The sequence below is a fragment of the Sturnus vulgaris genome, chromosome 31 (genome assembly GCF_052056855.1).
Source record: "Sturnus vulgaris isolate bStuVul1 chromosome 31, bStuVul1.hap1, whole genome shotgun sequence".
Taxonomy (NCBI): Eukaryota; Metazoa; Chordata; class Aves; order Passeriformes; family Sturnidae; genus Sturnus; species Sturnus vulgaris.
Window position 1 is genome coordinate 3,667,799 of NC_142273.1, and position 15,636 is coordinate 3,683,434.

The 15,636-nt window shown below is 58.8% G+C and overlaps 4 protein-coding genes and 1 long non-coding RNA gene across 9 annotated transcripts; 3 read left to right on the forward strand and 2 right to left on the reverse strand.

Moving 5' to 3' along the window:
• Nucleotides 1-471: 471 nt before the first annotated feature.
• Nucleotides 472-5,030, reverse strand: LOC148220769 (uncharacterized). Its single transcript, XM_088154682.1, has 6 exons — nucleotides 4,672-5,030; nucleotides 2,948-3,016; nucleotides 2,644-2,732; nucleotides 2,201-2,323; nucleotides 2,008-2,113; nucleotides 472-1,150 (listed from the first exon to the last, which is right to left on the reverse strand). Exons 1-5 carry the CDS (start codon nucleotides 5,015-5,017, stop codon nucleotides 2,030-2,032), a joined length of 711 nt encoding a protein of 236 aa, XP_088010808.1. The 5' UTR covers nucleotides 5,018-5,030; the 3' UTR covers nucleotides 472-1,150; nucleotides 2,008-2,029.
• Nucleotides 547-8,400, forward strand: LOC148220770 (uncharacterized). Of its 3 annotated transcripts, none has more exons than XR_015798629.1 (4): nucleotides 547-689; nucleotides 1,362-1,557; nucleotides 2,215-7,439; nucleotides 8,386-8,400. It is a non-coding gene; the product is annotated as an uncharacterized LOC148220770 (long non-coding RNA). The 3 variants fall into 3 exon arrangements; XR_015798630.1 differs by having other exon boundaries at nucleotides 8,383-8,397; XR_015798631.1 differs by lacking the exon at nucleotides 8,386-8,400 and having other exon boundaries at nucleotides 2,215-2,351; nucleotides 3,657-7,161.
• CA14 (carbonic anhydrase 14) lies at nucleotides 8,332-10,955 on the reverse strand. The gene is made up of 10 exons (XM_088154683.1): nucleotides 10,904-10,955; nucleotides 10,753-10,773; nucleotides 9,940-10,119; nucleotides 9,732-9,874; nucleotides 9,221-9,316; nucleotides 9,075-9,141; nucleotides 8,852-9,009; nucleotides 8,650-8,779; nucleotides 8,525-8,545; nucleotides 8,332-8,446 (listed from the first exon to the last, which is right to left on the reverse strand). The coding sequence occupies exons 1-10, from the start codon at nucleotides 10,953-10,955 to the stop codon at nucleotides 8,358-8,360; spliced, it is 957 nt and encodes a 318-aa protein (XP_088010809.1). The 3' UTR covers nucleotides 8,332-8,357.
• An 893-nt stretch (nucleotides 10,956-11,848) lies between these two features.
• On the forward strand, nucleotides 11,849-14,318 carry CIART (circadian associated repressor of transcription). 2 transcript variants are annotated; one of them, XM_088180970.1, is made up of 5 exons: nucleotides 11,849-12,180; nucleotides 12,672-12,959; nucleotides 13,191-13,266; nucleotides 13,352-13,430; nucleotides 13,527-14,318. In XM_088180970.1, exons 2-5 carry the CDS (start codon nucleotides 12,726-12,728, stop codon nucleotides 13,801-13,803), a joined length of 666 nt encoding a protein of 221 aa, XP_088037096.1. In that variant the 5' UTR covers nucleotides 11,849-12,180; nucleotides 12,672-12,725; the 3' UTR covers nucleotides 13,804-14,318. The 2 variants fall into 2 exon arrangements, with proteins under 2 accessions (XP_088037096.1, XP_088037095.1); XM_088180969.1 differs by having other exon boundaries at nucleotides 11,851-12,196; nucleotides 13,527-14,281.
• A 154-nt stretch (nucleotides 14,319-14,472) lies between these two features.
• On the forward strand, nucleotides 14,473-15,616 carry MRPS21 (mitochondrial ribosomal protein S21). 2 transcript variants are annotated; one of them, XM_014891319.2, is made up of 3 exons: nucleotides 14,473-14,526; nucleotides 14,783-14,875; nucleotides 15,400-15,616. In XM_014891319.2, the coding sequence occupies exons 2-3, from the start codon at nucleotides 14,793-14,795 to the stop codon at nucleotides 15,578-15,580; spliced, it is 264 nt and encodes an 87-aa protein (XP_014746805.1). In that variant the 5' UTR covers nucleotides 14,473-14,526; nucleotides 14,783-14,792; the 3' UTR covers nucleotides 15,581-15,616. The 2 variants fall into 2 exon arrangements, with proteins under 2 accessions (XP_014746805.1, XP_014746804.1); XM_014891318.2 differs by having other exon boundaries at nucleotides 14,475-14,526; nucleotides 14,786-14,875.
• Nucleotides 15,617-15,636: the final 20 nt, after the last annotated feature.

A 15,636-nucleotide genomic window follows, 5' to 3' on the forward strand; every position in this document is an offset into this window, starting at 1 on the left:
CTGCCGGGAGGTAACTGGGAAAGGTTCTCACAACTGCAGGGAAAATCCTCTTTGTGTTAAAGCTGCTTATCCCAGGGGTTTGCTCGGAGAGCTGTGTGCCTGCTCACAAGAGACAGTGGCCGTGGAGCCACCACCACCCTCCCAGTGGGGTGAAAAGGATAAATCTGAGAAAGGAACTTGTGGAAGAGCTGGGAGGATGGTGTCATTTTGGGACTAAAGAGGTTTGGGTGAATATTCCCAGCTTTGGGACGGGGAAGGCATGTCCAGTTGTCCCTTCGTGGTGTGTTTGTGTGAGGACGTTGCTGTCCCAAAATACTGCTGGAAGGTGAGGATTTGGTCAGGAAGGTTTGTAACTGGAGGATTTGCTCTGGAAGAGAGCAATTTGATTTATAGTTAGGCCAGGTTACAACAAACTGGTTTATTTTCTGTGCCTGCATCAGAGGGATGGTTTTTAGAAATAAACTCATAACCTTCATCCACATCTTTTATTTTCCTTTAATTGCTTTTTACTCCACTCCAGGGTTGGAAATCTCACCGCTGCGTGATCTTGAATAATTTTCTGGGGCGTTCTTGGCTTTTTTCAATCCAGCTTTATGACAGCGTAGAGCCAGGAGGTGGCACTGCCAGGCAGCACATCCGGTCTCGCTCCTCCGGCCGCTTCTGAACCCGTTTCAAGCCTTTTAGCTTCGGTAGGAAACAAAAGTCTTCTTTCCAAGGCTGGTGGTCTGGATAACCTGGGAATGGTGGGACAGGCTCCATGGGTGCAGAGGAGGTGGGTGGCAGGGGTCGTACCTGCTCCTGGCGCCTGGGAGGTGTCTGGAGGGAGCCAAGGGCTCTGGGAATTGTGACCACCATGAATCTCCTGTTGGCCTGACTCAACATCCCTTGGCTTGACTCATCCTCTTTTGTCCTGTTGGGTCACCTGGGTACACCAGTTTTCCATGCCTCCTTCCTGATAACTCTCCCAAGGAAAAGCAACATAGGCACCGAGTGTGGGATTGCACTTTTTCCCCCAAAAAATGGAATTTAACTCTGATTTCTTGACCAAAACCACTCATTTCTGCAACAGTTTTGCTGTCCGTGGAGGGGTTGGGGTGGTGGGAGGTTTTCTGGTCCAGCTTCTCATCACATCCAGATACTGTGGGTGTTTCTGTAAAATAAATGGTGTGAAGAGCAGTTCTGGAAGAAACAAAGTTGGAAGCTCCAGGCTGGGTTTAGAGGCTCGAGAAAATCTTTCTGATGGGACAAGCACTACACGAGTTGTTTACATTAGTTACTCCATTTCTGGTGGTGGTTACAGATTATTTACCATGAGAGACTGCGTGCTGGGGATTTTTATTGGCAGAGGTTTTTATTTACAGCGGAATCTGAGGAAACAGGAAAGGACTGAAGCGCTGCCAAGCTCTCCAGGGCAGCACCGTCCCTCCATCAAAACCTTCAGACACAAAGTCTCAGCGGTTCAGGAGCAGAGACAACGCCTCTGGAGAGCATGTCACTGTCAACATGACAATGTCCTGGTCACCATCTCAGCCACTGTGGCTGCAACGAGGGAAAAAGGTGAGCAGGTTCCAGAGTGTGGCAGAACGGGGTCGGTGTATTCCTGGGATGTTGGAGAGCTCCAGCTGGGGGAAAAGGTTGGCCAGGTGGGATGGAATTTTGGAGGAACCAGGGCAGGAGGGTGGAACCAGCTGGTCCGTGAGGTTCATCCCAACCCAAACCATTCCAGGGTTTTATGGAACAGGGTATTTGGGTGGATGAGCAGTGGGAGGTGCCTGGTTGCTCACACCCGTGAAGGTCCCACCAAATGCGAGCAGGAAAATGCCCTGGAAAGCCTTTCCCGGCCATCAGTGTCAATCAGAGCTGCTGGTGAGTTCCCTGGCATCGCAGCTGGATGCCTGGAAGGGTTTGTTATCTTTCCATTGTTTTGGAAATTTGCTGCTTCAGAAAGAATTGGGTTTCCCTGGGTTAAAGGACACATTTTGAGAGAGTGTTGAAATCTCAGAGTACCTTTGGAGGAGGAGTCTGACGGTCATAGCAGGAGACCCAGGAAGCTGAGGAGGATGATGAGGGTGAGGTGGCCTTGCAGGGGCGATCCAAATGATTCCTGGGAAGCCTGGTTAGTCAAAGAAAATAAATCAGAAAGTCACATTTTATTTTGCTAAAAGCCTGCAGCAGAGCTCCTGAGCTGACAAGCACCCACCTTACTGTCCTCAGCATCCCTGGAATCCCCTGCAGCATTTGTATCTGGTAATCTAGAAACCTCGGTGGTGGAATGCTCTGCTGAAAAAAACTTCTCCCAATCAATGTCTCCGAAAGTGCTTGTCTGGATGTGGAGAAAAAGAAATAACCTGGTATGTCACAGCAGAGGATTAACTCCTATGCAGAGAGATCTCTCCTTGGGATGGCTTTGATAGTATTTAATTGGGAAAACAAGGAATTTCCCACTGTTTCTGAGCAAGCTGGAAAAAGAAATCCCGACTCATACCATTGAATGATTGGCTGTTCATGGACACTCTACTCAAACTCACTTGTCTTATTCTGTGGTCTAAAAATCAGCAGTTTTAATTATTTTTTAACTTGTGGCAGAGATTTGGGTGAGGAAAACCTGTTTTTTAAGGGAATAGCAGGAGAAAAACAACTCACCTCATTTGAATCCAACTCGTACATGTACGTGGCAGGGGTTGCAGTGATGTTATCGTAGTAATAATCTTCTGTGGAATAATAGTAATTGCCTGGAATGGAAACAGCTCCAGGTGAGGTGGCACTATGGGGGTTGGGGACACCTGTCCAGGACATGTCCCCCATGCTTTTTCACACTGAGCAACCAGTGTAACTCAAATTAATTTGGACAACTCGGATAAATCCCTTCCCAGCCCCGGTTATCCCGACTCGCTCCTGTGGCTTGTGGAAAATGGTAAAAATGTTTTAAAAAAAAGGCGTTTCTCACTTAAATGAGCCATGTAGTCGTACAAATCCTGTGCGATCTCCTCCAAGTCATCTTCGAGCTCCGCCTTCCCTGCAAGCAAAGGAACAACGTGTGGATCCTCACGCAGAGCCGTGGGTGTGGGGTCATGTGAAGTTCCATCGATTTATTGGTGCTTTGGGCTAAACCCGTTTCCTGTGGGACTGATGGATTTTTAACTGACCCGTAATTAGATCCCAACTAAAGGTGTGGAAGGTCAGACCAGAGCTGGGGTTTTGCTTCGTTTTTGGGTGTGGATGTGGCAGAAGTGAGAGGTGCAGTGGTGGGGATGGAGCCTCTCCTCCCAGAGCCAGGCTGGATCTCCCCTGGGATGAGCATCCAGGATCCAGCTGCTCCAGAGCTGTGGAGCTGCCAAGGACTCAGAAGGGACCTTCATGTTTCCTTAGGGCTGAGCCACTATAAATAAATTCTGACCCATGTGACATTGTCACAGTTGGAGATAGTGGCTCATTCCCTATTCCAAACATAATGTTCTTGTATTTTGGGATGGATTTTTAAAAGCAAATTAATTGGAAACGTTAATGTTTTAGTACTCACAGGTTCATACACTAAGAATGGAAGATCTGGAATAAGATATTTTTAATAGTTTGATACTCATTTATAGTCATAAATAAGATAACTATAATATTGTAATTTTAAGTTACACCATTAATAGCTGGAATGATGCTGTCAGTCATGCCCAGGGCCAGCTGGAACTCCGGGTCCCTCTCCAAACCCTCCTACTTCTTCCTCTCACAACCCTGACTTTCTCAGCAGCCTGGGGGAGAGACCCAGGTCCTGGAATTCTCTGAAAACAGTGACTGAGGCTGAAGATTGCCGGGTGGGACTGGGGCTCTGCAGGAGGGACACAGCGCAGCCTCACGGTGTCAAAGTCCTCGACCTGTCCCGCATCCATCCTGAACTTTCGAGGAAATTTGAATTGAAATTGGGTCCTGCCCCGCACCCCCGCTCCTTCCCACGCTCATCCTTGGACAACGCTTCAGCAGCGCTGAGCTCTGGCTCTGGAGCACATTATCCTGTGCACGGAGCTTTCCCAGAAAGTCTCACTGAGAATAACAGGGCGACCGTATATCGAAAATAGGTTCCAGCTGGGAATCCCCTGGCCTGATATTTCATGTTTGGATCCATTCGTTCGGTGAAGATAAGGAGAAGGAAGAGAAAGAGGAAGAGGGAGGCTCTTGGCACGGCAGAGCTGCAGTTTCCAGTCCCCCTCAGCCGGTGTGCTGCGTATCCCACCTTCCCAGAGATGGGACAATGTCACGCTCATCTTAAGCAGCTGGTTGGGGTTGTCCTCCCTCAGTACCCTGATTTCACTCTTCCCCATCTCAAACTGCCCACTTAACTCTCAGGAAATCCTGCTGATTTTTTTTTTTTTTTTTCTCTGTGTCTCCTAATAGCTCCCAGCTGGTATTCGCAAATTATTTGAACACAATGCGGGAAACATTCACTATCCCACTGTTCTCCAAGCACAGGCTTTATGGAACTTTCAGTAATTTACATCGTGTACTCCCGGTAGTTTTTTTTCCCCTGCAGCCCCTTTTCTCCAAGGAAATCCCCCCAAGATCTTTCAGTCTCCAGACCACCCCAACTTCCCCGCGGCATCCCAGGAGTGTGGGAATAACCAAAGCAGCGAGCTAAAAATCAAATCTCCCTTAGAAAACCGTGGAAATCCCGGAGGATGTATTTACCCGGCAAGGAGTGAAGGACCAGGAGCACCGCGAAGCAGAAGTTCATCGTTCCCCGTTGGGTGTCGGCTCCGCTCCTGCTCCGCGGGACCTTCCCGAGCCGTCCCCGCGGAGGCAGGAAATGACTCGGGGGGCGTTGAGCCGAGCAGGCTCCTCTGCAGCGCGGGAGGGAACCCGGGTTTGTGGCCGGGACTGCAGAGGTGTCGGGCGGAGCGCGCACTGAGCGCTGCCCGCGCCGCCGCCCCGGCGGTGCAAGAGTTTCCCGTTGCAGGGGCGTTTCGGATGGCTGAATTGCAAATTTTGGGAAGTTTTCCCCCGGGAGAGTTAATGCCGATGGATGAGTTCTCATATGGAGGGGGGATGGTTTTGATTACGGAGCAAAGCAGAGCTATAAATAGCAAATTCTTCTGGGAGAGAAGGCAGAGATGCTGACTGGGAGCCAGGGTCAGTCCCGACTTCCCGTAAAATCTTGGGGGATTTTTTTTAATCTTGGCTTCATTTCCCCTTCCCGTGCCTCAGTTTATTTATCAGGAGGAAGAAACATGAACGGTCATGCATTTATTTTATTTTATTTTATTTTATAGTGGGTAAAACCATCCTGGGGAGAAGGCAATAGCAGAGCTGCTGCAATGAGCTGGCGGCATCCAGATGGGAAGGAAAAGGGGAAGCAAAGGAGACAGAAGTGAATCTGGTAGTGTAAAATTAGTGTTTCGGTGACTCTTGAACACGGAGGTTAGAAAACCAGGAAATAGCGAGAGGAGTCTTGCATAGTACAGGAGGAGCTCTGTTTTGGGGTGCAGGGCCATGGAATCATGGAAGGGGTTTGGAGTGGCCTCAAAGCTCATCTCATCTCCTGTTGATGTTAAACCGAAGATTTCTGTAGATTTTAAGGATTCTAATCAATTTTAAACCAAAATCTCCACAAAGCAGACTTTTTCCCTACCAAGAATGGACCCAAATGAAGAATTTTTCCAGTGGATCCCAAAGCCGATTCCCAGCCTCCCTGGGATTCTCTGTGCTTTACCGAAGGAGCTTCCCCCATCTGTAGGGAGATGTTAGGCAAAGGGTTAAGTGCCCAGGAATGCCGAGCAGGAAGTGAATATCTTCAAATCCTCCTCTCCACATGGTCCTCCTCTCCCTCCTCCACAAAAATAACATCGAAACTCAAAAATCCCAACCCAAGCAGAAATCTGAACTTGTGAAGAATCCCAGCAGGGCTGGAGCCACCGGCTCAGCCAGGAGGCTCTGAGAGAGCACAGAAGGGTTAAAATATTCTGGGATTAAAGGAATGGGGAGGGAAGGGGCGAGGAAGGTCCCTGAGGATGGTTATGGCTTATCAGATGAGTGGATGGGGTTGAATGGACAAACCCTTGGCGAGGGAACTGAGAGCCAGAATTCAGTGGGATTTGCTGGCTCGGGGCTGGGAATGACCCTTCAGAACTGGATGTGATGGAGTAAGACTTGCAAAAATTGGGTAGACTTGGAGAATCCACTGAGAGACCTAGGTAAAATATGCCATTAGGTGGTAAAAGAAGAAAATAGCTGCTCTTCCCTGGCTGGGACCAGCTGGAACATCCCAGCAGCATCCTGCATCCCAGGTGCAGATCTCAAATTGTATTTCTGAATGGAAAAGGAAACTGCTCTATTTTTATTCTGGTTTTTTTTGTTTTGGTTGGTTGGTTGGCTTTTGTTTTTTTTTCTTTTTACCTTTTTTCTTACTGATTCTTCACATCTGGCAACACGGAGCAAACCCATTGCAGCCACAGAAAGGAGGCAGACCAAGGACTTTTCCCAAAACCTTGTTTCCTATTCCCCAAATTCCTATTTTATTCTTCCTACTTTTATGTCTTTATTTTCTAATTATTAAAGGGTTTTTTTTTTTTGCCAAAATGCAACAGTAAAATTTGCCACAACAACAGAGCAGGAAATGAGGGACACCTTTCCTAAGGGAAAACTCAACACGTGAACCAAAGCAGAGGGAAAAAGGAAGGAAAATGAGAAAAAAGGAAGGAAGGAAGGAAGAAAGAAGCTCCTGGTTCTTGCCATGCTGAGGGGGCTGCATCCCAGGGATGCTTTGGGCATCCAGAATGTGTCGGGGGGTTCAGTCCAAGGAGGAAGGTGCTGAAGTCAGCGGTGTGCGTTGTGTCATTTCCCAGCTTTAATAGGCGGAAGCAAAACGAGGGGAAATTTATACAACGCAGTCGGTAACTCCGGTTCTTCCCTGAACAATGCCTCGTGCCCAGGAGATGGCATTCGCAGGATTCCTGCGGAAGAGGCTGGAGGGGACATTGTTTGGAGTTTTCCTTGCAGGAGACATGAAGTTGGATGAAAAATCCAAGCCCTCGTGGCACCAGTGCCCAGCACTCCTTGCGGGAGGTGGAACGAGCTGCCCATCCCATGGGAATCTAGAGGGAGGGGATTTGGAGCCGTCCAAGCTGTTCTTGCTGGCTGATGGAATTTCTTAGACTAAATAAAGTTTTCCTGCTTTTCCCAGCTCCTCTGTAAACAGCAGCAGCAGAGGGGTAGGGGACAGAATCAGCATGGGAAGCTGTGAGTGGTTTGGAATAGAGAATAAAATGCCGGTTTAAAGAGGAATTCCTTGAAAATAGAAAAGGAAAGAGAGAAGAGAAGAGAAGAGAAGAGAAGAGAAGAGAAGAGAAGAGAAGAGAAGAGAAGAGAAGAGAAGAGAAGAGAAGAGAAGAGAAGAGAAGAGAAGAGAAGAGAAGAGAAGAGAAGAGAAGAGAAGAGAAGAGAAGAGATCCTGGGGACAGGTGACCCTCCAGACAGGTGACCCTGCAGATGGGTGGTTCTGGGCACAAGCTGTGTCAGGTGTCCCCACGGTGTCCCCCAGTGCAGCCACTGTCCCGAGTGTCCCCTGTCCCCAGTTCCGGACTGGTCCTACCCCCCCCATGACGGGGTCCTCCGGGCCGGCAGGGGGCGCTGTGCCGCTGCGCGTTGTGGTGCTGGCCGAGGGCCCAGTGGCGAGTCTGGGAGGCCAGCAGGCCACTGAGGGGCCAGTGGCTGAAGTCCAGGCCTGGGGAACTCAGGACAGGACCCCCCCATTCCCTCGAGTTTGTCACTTTGGGGGGGTCCCTACCCCCGGTGCAGCCACTGGTGCTGGGGGTGATGCTCTGGGGATGGGGGGCACCGGGACTGGGATGCTCTGCCCTTCTCACCCCTGTTCACCCCAGAGGGGTTGGAGGTGCAGCTGGGGGTAAATTATTTATTTTATTAAGAGTAAAGCCCTTTTACAAGAGCACAAGACGCTGTGGCTACTGGGGTGAAGGGGAGGGGGTAGAGGGGTCACTCCCCCCATTGTTCTCTGCTCCGGTCCTGGGGGACACCCGGGGAGTCCTGGTTTTTTGGGAGTGAGGGGATTCAGCCCCAAAGCCCCTCAAAGGCCTCCGTTCCCTCCCCACAAAGAGCCACCAGGAGGGGGAAAGGCCTTTATTTGCAGTGGGGCTGTGGGCAGGGGGGCTGGGGGCGGTGTGGACCCCTGCCAGCCCAGCCTGGGGTCAGCGGGAGTGCCCGGTGTCCATGGGGGAGCGGCGGGAGGAGGCCTTGAACACGACGTCCTGTGCCTGCGCCCGCCTCGCACTGCTGGGGCAGAAACCAGGGTGGGGAGGGGGTCTCTCCATGGAGCTCGGGGCCCCCTGCAGTGGGGGTCCCTCGGAGGGGGTGGGGGGGTCTCACCGCATCCGTTTGGCCCCAAAGTAGGCGGCGAGGAAGAGGCCGACACAGCCGGCGACTGCGCCGAAGATGATGGCGATGATCTCACCTGTGTGACGGCGGCGGGGGTGGGGTCAGGGGGGTCCAGGAGCGACCCCCCCAGCCCAGCCTCCCAGCCTGGCCCTACCTGTGGAATATCCTTCTGGCTCTGCAAGGGAAAGGCCGGGGTCAGGGCCAGCACACAGTGCCCAGCTGGGGCTCCAGGAGCCATTGAGGGAGGGGTGCAGGGGGCCCTTCCCACCCCTCGCTCACCCCTGGGGAAGGACGAGAGCACCAGGCGCTGGTTCAGCTCCTGCGGGGCTCGGAAATTGTCCACCAGGAGCTGGGGCTCCTCCGGCTCGGCCTCCTCCGTGGAGTAAAGGCTTCCCTGGAGCTGCTCCAGCTGGAAGGGGAAGGAGGGAGCACTGGGGTTGTGTTCACCAAACGCGGGCCCTCCTCCCCGAGCGGGTCCTACCTGGGCCCGGCTGATACGGACGGGCTGCGGGAAGAGGGTCCAGAGGACGCTCTGGAAGCAGGGTGGGGTGGTCAGGGACCCGTTGTACCGGTAGTAGCGTTCGAGGTGCACGGGCAGCAGGTCCCGGATGCTGAAGCTGGGGATGGCCACTGTCTGCCCTGTGGGGGGGAGCAGTTGGGGGTGCTGGGAGGGGGATTTGCGGTTTCCCCCTCCCTCTCCTCACCTGCGTAGCGGATGCTGCCGAGATGCCTCAGGATGTTGTCATAGGCGGGGTGGGGGTCATCTCCCACCTGGGGGAGTGAGTGGGGGTCAGTGAGGGGCTGGGAAGCGTGGGTGGGTGTGTGGGGGGCGTGGGTGTGGGGTCCGTACCTCCAGGAGGACGCCGAGCACGGCCAGCCCGCCGGGGTGCTGCTGCGCCGCGCTGGCGTCGGTGAAACGCTCGGCGTCAAAGTGCACCACATGCATCTGCGGCACAGCAGGGACCCCCTGAGCCCCCGGCCCTGCCACCCCCAACCCCTGCCCCGGCTCCCAGCCCAGCATCTCCTGCAGTGCCCGGATCTGCCGCCGCTCCCGTTTCCCACCCTTTTCTTCTTCTGCACCCCATCCCCTCCCTGCACTTAATTAATATCTCTGGACCCATTTCCCTCACCAGGACCCCTTTTCCATTCCCTGCAGCAAATTCCTGCAATGCAAACCCATTTTCCACACTGTTCCCATGCTGTTTCCCACGCTGACACCCCTTCCCACAATCATTTCCCACACAATTCCCATGCCATTTCCTGACCCCAGACCTGTTCCCCACCTCATTCCTCATCCATTTCCCGCCCCCACACCCATTTTTGGAGCTGTTCCCAGGGCAGCCCCCAGTGTCCCCCGGTACCTCGGCGGGGGCGCGGTGCCCGTCCAGCAGGTGCTCAGCGCCGGCGGCGTGGCCGGGCCGGCCCCAGTGGAAGTGGAGCTGTACGGCAGTGAAGGTGTGAGGCAGCCCCCGGAGCCGCAGCGACGGTGGCAGGGCCAGCACGGCTGTGGGACAGGAGGTCAGCAGAGCTGGGACACCGGGACTCCCCGGTTGTCCCCCCGGCGCTCACCGGTGTGGCCGTTGTTGGCGAGGGTCAGCCGGGCGCTCTCGGGGTGCTCGTAGCCCTCGGGCTGCAGCGGCGGCAGGGACAGGTCCGGCTGTGCCCACGCCGTGCCAATGTCGATGGGTGACTGTGCCCGGCCCCCGCACTCCGGGTGTCCCTCGTGCCAGTGCTGCTGCCCGTGGGGACCTGGGGGGGGACCAGAGTCCAGGTGGGACCCCCCCACCTCACCCCAGTTGCTGCTTCACTCAGCAGGGCCCCGTGACCCAAAACGCCCGCGGTGCCCCCCAAAGCAGGACACGGGTGACATTCCCAAGGGCCTCGTTAATCTGCTGGGGACATTTTTTCCGGCCGGGGGAGCGGGGACAAAGCCGAGCCTGCAGGGCCGGGGGGGCACCCATGGGTCCCCTGGGCCCGGCAGGATGGGGCTTAACGGGATTTGGCCAAGGCTGGATCCTAATTAGATTTGGCAGCAGGAGCCTTATGTAAAGGAGCACAAAGGGACCATTGGAGCGAGGGGGGCAAAGGGGGGCAGGAGGGGGAAAATGGGGGCTGCACCCATTCACCCCCGCCTGTCTCCGGGGACCCAGGTGGGTGCCCATTTGGGGAGACCCAGGTGTCTACGGGGGAGCGGGGGGTCTGTCACCCACCCATCTTCTTCCCATTTGGGGGACCCAGATGTCCAGGATCAAGGGGGAGCTGTCACCCATCCTCCTCTCTACCTTCTGGGGAGACCCATGTGAGCCTCTCGGCTCAGGGGGTGTAGGGGGTGGTTTCGGGGGTGGGGATAAATGGGGGCTCCCTGGCAGGGGCCCCACTCACCCTCGTATGTCCAGTGGGGACCTGCTGGGAAGAGTGGAGGCATTGGGGTTGGGGGTCAGCTGAGCCCCCCTGGCCCGACATGGGGGCACCTGAGGGGGGCTGGGGCTGCACCCCAAAGCGAGATCTGCCGGGGCACATCGGGGGGACTCACCAGCGGGCAGGGCGGGGGCCAGGCCCCCCAGGAGCAGCAGCACGCTCAGCATGGCGGGGGGCAAGGGGGGCCGGGTGCCACCGGCCCGGTCCTAAATACCCACCCAGGGGGACGGGCCCCCCCGGGGGGACGGGGAGGGCTGGAGGGGCCATGCCCGGGGTGTCGAGGTGTGGGGAGGGTGAAGATGAGGCTGTGGGCTTGCAGGAGCTCTGGGGCTGCGAGCTCTGGGCTTGTTGAGCTAGGGATTTATAGGGCTGAGGTTTGTGGGGCTCTGGAGGGCTCTGAGGGTTTGGGGGGGCCTGAGGATTTGGGGGGCCTGAGGATGGGTCCTGGGCCTTGTGGAGGGTCGTGGGGTGGGGTCTTGGGGGGCTCTGGGGGTCACACTGGGCCTCGTGGGGGGAGAGCTCGAATGGGGCTCTGGCTCTGGAAAGAATTTTGGGGGGACGATGAGGGGGTGGAGGAGGAGGGGTTGGGGGCGCTCGGGGGGGAGCCCCAGGCAGACCCTGCACGCGTTGCCCGACCCCGCCCCTCTGGGGGAAGCCCCGCCCCGAGGGCGTTCCCCAGGCGCGAACGTGACGTCACACAGCCCCCGCCCCCACGTGGGGGCCCACGCGCCGCCTCGCCCCGGTTATGTAACGGCGGGGGGCGGGGCCGCCCCGCCCACTGGCCCAGACGCGCCGCCGGTACCGCTGCCCATTGGCTCGGGGCACGGGGGCGGTGCCAGCGCGCCGGGGGTGGGGCCCGGGGCCCCGCAGAACGCGCCCCCGGGCCCCCCCCGCTCCCCGGCAATGGGCGCTGCCGGCGCCGCGTGCCCCGAATCGCCGCGCGAGGGGGCGTGGCCAGAGCCCCGCCCCTCGCCCAATCAGCGCGGGGAGGCAGCACGAGCCAATGGGAGAGAGGGGGCGGGGCCCCCCGGGGCTCAGCGGCCAATGGGAGCGGGGCGGGGCGGGGCCCGGGCTGAGGCACGTGCGGCCGCACACGTGTCCGCGTGGGGCCGCCGCGGGCGGGGCGGGACCGGCACCGGCACCGGAGACACCGGAACAGCGGGGCCGGCCCGGGGCCAGCGACCGCGGCACGGGGACACTGGCACGGCGACAGTGCGACTTGCTCAGGGACATTGACAGCGGCACGGGAAACGGGGACAGCGATACAACAGCATCGGGACAGGAACGGGGACGGTGATACTGGAGCAGTGATACCGGCACTGGGTCAGGGACGAGAACAGCGACACCGGCAACGGGGCACCGGCGCTGGGACGGGGACATCGGCACCACCAGGTGCAGCCGGGAGGAGGTGGGATCCGGGGTGACCGAGGCCGGGAGTGGTCCCGGTGACGGGGTGGGGGGTCCTGGTCGTGATCCTGGCGGTCCTAGTGCGGGGAGGAAGGTCCCCATCACGGGTGGGGCTCCTGCAGGGGGATCGCAGTGTTGGGGAGGGGCCGGCAGGTGATGGAGTGAAGGGAGCTGGTGGGGGGGCCGGGGTGTCCCAGGGCTGGGGGAGGTTGCTTTGCCGGGTGGGGGGAGAGGGAAGTGTTCTATGGCCGGGGTTGGAAGCGTCCTGGCACCGGGGATGGTCCGGGGTGCAGGATTCCGGTGCCAGGTGGGTCCCTGCAGCCCCCACCTTTTCTAAGGAGATGCCAAATCTGCTCTCCCGGGACATGTGAGGTGGCACTGGGGGTGTGGGGGTGACACCCGCATGGGAGAACAAGGTAATTGCTTGTCTTCCATTTTTGTCCGATATCCCCTTTTTTTTTTTCCTCCTCCCCCAGACAGCCTCGGCTCGGTGACCCTGCTGGAGCTCCCCTGGGGGAGCCAACCCCGCCATGGAGCCCCCCGCCCGCGCCTGCTCCTGCGGCTCCCCTGCCTCTGACAGCGAGGTCGAGGTTGGCAGCTCCCCCCGGAGTCCCCCCAAACCTGAGCGCAGCCGCAAGCGCCCGGGGGGGCTGGACCGAGCACCCCCTGAATCGCCGCCGTCACCCCGCGGGGGGAAGCGCCCGCGGAAAGGGGAGGGGGGGGATGTCCCTCCCAGCGATGGCGATCGCCTCTTTGCCCAAAAGGTGAGTTTTTGCCAGAAAACGAAGAGGCACCCCCAAAGATGGGAGGGCTTGGTTCTCTCTTGGGTCTGCCTCAGTTTCCCCGCCTGAAACTGGTGGGTGGGGATGAGCAGGATTTGGGGGCTGAGAGGGCTGTGAGCGGGGTTTGAGGGGGATAAGGGGGTCGAGGGGGTGCACGAGACCCCCTCCCCAGTCTGGGTGCAGCCCAGTCACATCTTCTCCCCTTCCTCGCAGTGCCGGGAGCTCCGGGGTTTCATCCGGCCGCTGGCAGAGCTGCTGGAGGGGCTGCGGCGGGGCCGCTACGACAGAGGTGGGTGCCCCCCACACTCTCTATCCCATCCCACCACAGGCGCCTCTTTCCTATGGAGAATTAACACAATTTCCAAACTCCCCAGGGCTGAGCAGCTTCCAACAGAGCGTGGCCATGGACCGGCTCCAGCGGATCATTGGGGTCCTGCAGAAACCAGAAATGGGGTGAGTGTCCCCAGACGTCCCTGGAGGGCGGGCACAGGGACATCCCCGCCGGTGTCCCCCTCCGCAGAGAGTGACAGGAGCTCTCTCTCCCCGCAGTGCCCGGTACCTGGGGACACTTCTGCAGGTGGAGGCAATGCTGCGGCTCTGGTTCCCCCACGTCGCCCCCAAACCCACGCTGGACCCAGACCCCACCACGACTCCCCCGCGCCGCCGCCCCCCTGCCGGTCCCCCCGGGGCTCCCCGGTGCCGCCGCCTGCCCGGGGACCTCACCGGGGACCTGCCCCTTGCCAGCCCCGCGGGAACGGTCCAGCAGCGTGGGTCACCCCAGTGCCAGGCCGGGACCCCTGAGTCTCCCCCGGCGCCGGATGTGTGACACCCCCCCCGGCTCGGGGGGGGGAGATCTCGTCTGTATTTCTTGCTTTTGCCTTTTTTGATTGTTTTTTTTTTTACCGGTGGTCAGTGAGACCCGCAGGCGGGCGGGACTGACCAGGGGGGTCCCGAAGCCCCCCAGAAGCCCCAACCCCGGGGCGGCCGCGTGCCTTGGCCAGAGCGGAGCCCCCTCCCCGCGGGGCCCGGGGGGAGCTGGGCCTTCCCGGGCTTGTGCCTTCCCCGTGGCGTGGGGTGCTTGCGGGTGAGTGTGGCCCCCCCCAGAGCGGTGGTAGGTGGCTGAAGAGTGTGGACCCCCCGAGTGGGGATGTCCCACAGTCGGCCCTGCTGGAAGCAATAAACGCCGCGGGAGCGGCCGGGGCCACCCGGTGTCGTGTCGTGTCCTTTGTCACTTAGGAGGGCGGGGGGTGGGTTCCTGTCCCTGTGGGAGTCCGGTCCCCAGGGGGCTTAGACCCGCTCCGGGCCTTGGTGCCCCTTCGTCCTCGCCGCTGTGGGACCCCGAGTGCCCACGGTGCCTTCAATCCCGGCTGCGGGCAGGGCCGGCGGGAGAGGAAAGCCCGGGACCTCACAGACCCCACGCGTGTCCCCGCTGTCTCGAGCCCCGGCTCTGCCCCGCCGGAAGTCCCTGGCGCACCGGAAGTCCCTCCCAACGGAAGTTCTGCCATAGCTACTTCCGGTCGGGCGCGCGGAGCGGCTGCGGCATCACCGGGTCAGTTGGGGAGAGGACCGGGACCGGTGTGACCGGGACCAGCCGGGGGCGGGGGGGAGGCCCGGAGTAGGGGCAGCGCCCCGCCAAGATAGTTCGTGAGGCGGGAGGGTCTCTGCCGTGTTCCCCTGGGGCTCTGCGGGAAAGACCGACCCCTTTCTGTACCCGGGATTCCTTGCCGTGTCCCGGGGCGGGGGACAGGAGGGACTGGTTCCTCCGAGCCCCGGGGCCGCCCGGTCCTAGCTGCCCCGTCCCGCAGCAGCGTTGCTATGGCGAACCACCTGCGCTTTGTGGGCCGCACTGTGATGGTGCAGAACGGAAACGTGGAGGGGGCGTACGGCGTTCTGAACAGGTGAGGATCGGGGGGAACCGCGGGGCCAGGGCTCCACAGCCCGGCTGGCAGTCGGGGCCGGGCGGAGTTTGGGCCCGGAGGGGCCCCAATTCTTTCCCATACTGGGTTCAGAACCAGAATTTCTTGAGCAGAAGGTGACGGGAGGGACGTGCCGGGCTTTTCTCATTAGCTCCATGTTCCGCCGCCCCCTCGGTTGCGGATGTAAGTAGAGCGAAATTAAGGAACAGCTGAGCACAGAACCAGGCGAGGGCAGCGCTGTTCCTTGGAAAGCGGAGGAGGGGACGGTGCCATCGCTGAACTGCGTGTTCAGCACACACCTTCGCTGCTCCCACCTTAAACGAAGCTCGGGGGGAATTCCTTCCCCTCCTCACTCTCCTCACGGATGGACAGCGAGGAGAACGAGCTGAGGGTCCCCGTGGGGACCGAGCTGTGCCCAGAGTTTGCAGCGGGGGGTGGTTGTTCCTCCCTCCTTGCACATCTTAGAACCTTTCCTGCCGCTGTCACCGCTCTCTCCCTTCCCACAGGATCCTGGTGCAGGACGGCGTGGCCGAGGCCGTGCGGCGCTCCCGGTACTACGAGAAGCCGTGCCGGGCGCGGCGGCGGCGCGCGTTCGAGGCGTGCCGGCGGGTGTACAGCGCCGAGATGGCGCGCAGGATCGCCTTCCTGGCCCGGAGCAGCCGGCAGGACCCGTGGCTAGGCTGCTGAAGGGGGCCGGCCCCAATAAAGACACTCTCACTCTAATGCCCGTTAATTGAGTTTGG